Source organism: Equus quagga, chromosome 8 (assembly GCF_021613505.1).
Source record: "Equus quagga isolate Etosha38 chromosome 8, UCLA_HA_Equagga_1.0, whole genome shotgun sequence".
NCBI lineage: Eukaryota > Metazoa > Chordata > Mammalia > Perissodactyla > Equidae > Equus > Equus quagga.
The window spans coordinates 56,850,836-56,856,094 of record NC_060274.1 but is presented as its reverse complement, the minus strand read 5'-3'; the positions used below and the strand labels follow the sequence as shown (position 1 = coordinate 56,856,094).

General features: G+C 46.9%; 1 protein-coding gene across 6 annotated transcripts in view; it reads right to left on the bottom strand.

The window, feature by feature from the left end:
* RUNDC3B (RUN domain containing 3B) overlaps positions 1-3,986 on the bottom strand; it is a 144,019-nt gene extending 140,033 nt beyond the window's left edge. For all 6 annotated transcript variants that reach the window (XM_046669432.1, XM_046669435.1, XM_046669436.1 and 3 more), the window contains exon 1: positions 3,477-3,986. In XM_046669432.1, the coding sequence (XP_046525388.1) occupies positions 3,477-3,796 (320 nt within the window). In that variant the 5' untranslated portion in view covers positions 3,797-3,986. The remainder of the gene's footprint in view (positions 1-3,476) is intronic.
* Between the last annotated feature and the right edge of the window lie 1,273 nt (positions 3,987-5,259).

Here is a 5,259-nt window from a genome sequence, read left to right as displayed (position 1 = left end):
CCAGTGTTTCGTTGGTTCGAATCCTGGGTGCGGACATGGCACTGCTCATCAAACCACGCTGAGGCAGCGTCCCACATGCCACAACTAGAAGGACCCACAACTAAGAATATGCAACTATGTAATGGGGTGCTTTGGGGAGAAAAAGGAAAAAAATAAAATCTTAAAAAAAAAAAATCAAAACGGTAGAGAATATGCAGGGAAAATAGTAGTAGTTGGTGCACAGAACTAAAGTCAGTCTGTGAATATTTTGGAGTTGAGTATGGAATATTTAGAGGCCTCAAATGACCTATTTTCTCTCCACCACAATCTGCGAAAAACATAATAAAACTATTTATTTGCTGAGATAAATACCATCCAAGTATTTGTAGTCTACAATATACTGAAAAAAAAAAACTGATGAAATACCTACAATCACAATGAACCAATATTCAACTCAATTCAATTCAATTCCTAACTATCCTACCTAACCAAACAACCTCCTTCGACAGTTGAAACTATAACAATATTGTTCTTGTATAAGTCCTTTTAAACCTAAAGAACTGTGTAGTTATATAGCAAAGTTTTAAACCTAAACTGAGAGTATGTCTAAGTTGTTCAAGGGGTAAGGAAAAGCAATGCTGTATAAGTATTAACATACACTAGAATGATAGTGGGGGGCGAGTTTGGTGTGGTTTTGGAAACTGTTCAATTTTTGTAGAACAGCAGAGAATCACAAAATGGAAGGCAGAGTTCAAATGTTTTTGTTTATAGAGAAAAATGCACATGCCTCATCAAGCTACCATTAAACTTATGTCTATCTGTACCTACTAGTATTAGGAGAAATTCAAAACCAAATATGAGCACATTTTGCTTGAAGGCTATTATTAGCTTTAGGGCTGCCTTGAAGGTTACCAATGATCTAGTCCAAGATTATTTTACATATGAGAAAAGGGGAAAATGGGAAGGTTGCATAGCTTGTTAAAGGACATACAACTAGATATTGACAAGGTAAACTTAGAACTCAATTATATTTACACTAAACCAACTTCTTCCAAACTTAAATATCAAATCACCTCTGATTTGACAAACAAGAATTTAAAAATGAAATCATTAAGACACGTGGGTGAGATACCAAGGATCTGGTAACTTTAAAAGGCAGAGAAAAGCAACAGAAATGTATAGTGATTTGTCCATTTGGGTGAATTTGAGGCAGGACTACATAAAACATCTAAATGGCCTACAGTGACTTTTTTTCCAACCAGTAAAAGTCTTTTAGACAAAGCCTATCAAATAGATCCCATAACTAGACAAGGATGATAATTTACATGCACCGTCAACTATTTGGATATTTAGAAGAGCCTTAGTGGGGCCCATCTCATGGCATAGTGGTTAAGTTCAACACGCTCTGCTTCAGTGGCCCAGGGTTCAGTTCCCAGGCACAGACCCACACAACTCGCTGGCCACCATGCTGTGCTGGCAATCCACATACAAAATAGAAGCAGACTGGCACAGATGTCAACTCAGGGTGAATCTTCTTCAAGCAAAAAGAGGAGGATTGCCAACAGATGTTAGCTCAGGCTGAATCTTCCTCAGCCAAAAAAAAAAGAACAGCCTTAGTAATATTATCCACATAAATAAATAAACAAATTGAAATCGAAGCCAGAAACTGGAGTTTATTTTAGCAAGAATACTAAATTTATGTGTAAACTCTAACTAAAGTCAGTACTTATATTCATTTCAGAGTAGAAAAGAATAATTCAGCAAACAAAATAATGAAAATACAGGTAGCCCAGACAGCTATCCACACATATCAGTGTGATGTGACTGAAATTTCTTAAACATAATTTAAAATGTAATTTAAGCAAGGTTGAGATATGTCTCTTTCTTCTCCTGAAGTGCCTCCGATGAGAGCAAATGAACATTAAATGACCTAAAACTAGCCATGACAAAAATGGAAAAGCAAAAGGAACAGTACCTACCACTGAATTTACTCATTCAATAAATATTTACTGAGTGTCAGGTGCTATGGCAGGAAGTAAAATAATTTTTAAAAAAGAAGACTAAGCAAATACACAAGTTCATTGCTCTGTGAAGTTTGTCTGTTGGAGGTTTTATGAAATACATTATCCCAAGAAACACTGTATATGTTGGAGCCTGCTTGAGACCATCCTCTTTAAGAAAAAATAATTCTTTTTAATATCTGTAAAATAAAGGTAAGAAAATCAGCCTCTTATTGTTCTATTTACCTAACTTAAAAAAAAAGATTTGCCTAGATTTTTAAAAACTTAATACAGTCTATCTTTCTGGCAAGAGTGCATCCCAGACAGTACAAATGGTAAATTAAACAGATTCCATATCATTTTACCGTTTACAACTCAAAGTGCCACAACAGTCAGTGAAGCAGGTCTTCCTGCTAGATAGGGGAAGATTTGTAAGAGCTCTAGTTAAAAAAAAAAAAAGTCACCCAAAGTTATTGAATATAAATCCTAGTATAAATATCTGTATTCTGTTTAAGATGCTGGCACATTTTTACACAAGCAAAAGAAAAAATATAGATACAAATTGCAAAGAAGGAAAAGGTTTCATCATTCCCTGATTCTTAGAGGATTATCCACAGTTGACGATGAGGGGTTTGATGGAACAAAGTAATTTTAAAATAACTTCATGGTTCAAAGGAGCTCCTAAGAAATGGATGGCTAGGACTTCAATTTTTTTTTAAATACCCAGAAATAAGATTCAAAATAAATCAGCATGTTAAAAATTAGTTATTTCTGAATACCAGGTTTATGGAAACTATTCCTTTTATGTTGCTATATTTTCTAGAGGCAGGGAATACTACGTTTATAACTAGAAAACATTTAAGGAAAGGCAGACCTTGGGGTAAATCATTAACACGAAGACTAGGTGTCCTCCATAATAGACTCTTGATAACAACTGCAGAAAACAGCACCAGCAATGCAATTTAAAAGTGGAGAGGAATACACACGCGCGCGCGCACACACACACTTGGCTAGCTTGCAGTAGGCACTCAATATTTGTGGCAAGAAATATCTGAATTTACATGCAAACAAGCCAAAATAAAATGCACTCGGCTTTTGTGGCAACACAGTAAACAATCACAATAACGACCATTTTACGAAAAGCTGGCTGACAGCTTAATGTGCAATACACGAAAGAGCTCTGCCTCTCTGCCTCCTCCTTTACTCTGACATTCGATTGCACATTCAAAACAAATCCTCCCCCAGCCCCGCCCCAAGCCCTACCCGAGGCTGCTTCCAGCCCTGGAACCGACGGGAAAGCCCGGGCCTCGGCGGCGCCCAGACTCGGAGCCCCCCCGGGGCGCTGCGGGCCGCGGCCACGCCCGACGCGGCACAGGCTGGAGCGTTGGTGCTACAGCCCCTCGGCTCCGGGCCCCAGGGCTCGCGCGCTCGCCCGAAGCCCTCGCCCGCGGCGCCGGCGGCCTCCTCCCCGCTCCCGAGCGGCTGGCCGCGCCGTACCTGCACACCGTGATCAGGTTCCTCCTCTCCACCGCAGCATTGCGGGCGCTCAGGCTCTTCTTGTTGCCGCCGCCGCGGCTCCCGCTCAGGCCCCCCAGGCTCCGGGAGGCCATGGAGGGCTGACCCCCGCTCCCTTTTGTCTCGTGCGACCCCGCCCGCCCCCTACACCTGCTTTCCAGAGCTCTCCCTCGGTCTGCGGCCGTGGTGGCGCGGAAGAGTCGGAGGGAAGGAGCGCAGATGGAGGGAGGGTGTGGAAGACGGCGGCGGACTCGCACCGGGGACTGACGGCTCGTGCTCGCACCCGAGCTCCTCACACACATACACACTCACGCGCGCACACCACTCCGGCCCTTGCGCGCGCCGCCGCCCGCCGGGCGGGTCCGCGTCGGGCGCTCCCCCACCTCCCGAGGGACCTGGAAAGCCGGCGCGCGCGCGCCCGCCGGCCCCGCACGCCCAACCACCGGCACTCGGCCACCACAAGCGCTCCGGCCGCGGCAGTTGAGGTGAGGCCTTGGGCCTCGCGCGCGCAGCCCCGCCCTCCGTGCACCTACCCGGGCAACACCGCCCCACCTGCAGCCAATCGCGGCGCGCGAGGGGCGGGGCCGGCCGTGCGGAGCGTTAAAGCAACGTGGTCGAGCCCCGCCTCGGCGCGTGGGCAGCTGTCAAGATGCCGGGCTCGCGCTCGGCGCCCGCGTGCGGCAGTCAGCGCGCCTGGGAGCAGCGCTGCTCTTTGCTCCCGGGTGGTGCGTTGCGGAGCACGGAAGTGCCCAGGGCGGATTACTGACCCTAGCCTAACTGCTGAGATCTCTAGCTTTAATGGCTGATCGTTTTCCCCGAAGCCGGCTCCCCAGTCCTGTGGCATCTGTCGCAACAGCGCCGAGAACGCGCCAGCGCCAGCTCCCGCACCCCATCCAGGGCCCGACTCCCAGGAAAGGAGCGGGGTTCCTTTTGTCCTAACGCCTGTCCTGCCTGATAAACAGCCGCAAATAACCGGAGGAGGCAACTTGTCCCTGGAATACCCCTCTTGGGCGTCTGTGGTGGGATTTCTTGACACTTCCCGCCACGTCGCCCCTACCCTAGCCCCAGCAGGCCTGCGGCTGGCACTGACCGCCCACGAAAGAACGAGCACGGTGCAAGCGTACAGTCTTCTCCCAGCGCCCTGCTCTGTCCGGGGCGGGGACCTCCGAAATGGGTGAGGGGAACGGCGAGCCTAGGGGTGGTTCGGCCTTGGCTCGGCCCGTTGCCCCCTGCCAGAGGTCGGGAGGGAGTGCTGTCCTCGTCGCGCGGGTTCGGAACCTCGCGCCCACTTTCCAGAGCTTCTCCACTCCTCGGGCCTTACTTGCGGAAGGGTCCTGGCTTCGCCCAGTTCTCTGGCACTCACTTAGGTCAGCCTTCGACCTCCCGTTGTATCAATATGCCCAGATTTTAGAGTGAAATACTTAATGCCTACTGTCCCCGTGGGGCATAGCACGGGCTGTGCATAGAACAGGTTCTCAATAAATGTTTGTTAAATTTAACTTGAAGTCACATTTGGCAATATTTTACAGTTTGAGTGGCTCCAAAATCCATATAACTTCCAGCTCTAGTTTTGAAGTTTCTGTCAAAGAAGGTTATAGAATATACAGTTTACTGTAGATATCTCTGTACTTCTCATATGGTAGTATATATTTTAGGTCAGTGAACTTGTTCCCAAACATTTCTTGTCTGCTCTATGGTGACATAGAGGCTTGTAAGAAAGTTTACCCTCCTAGAAGCTCCAACTTAACTGGTCTCTTCTTGCTAG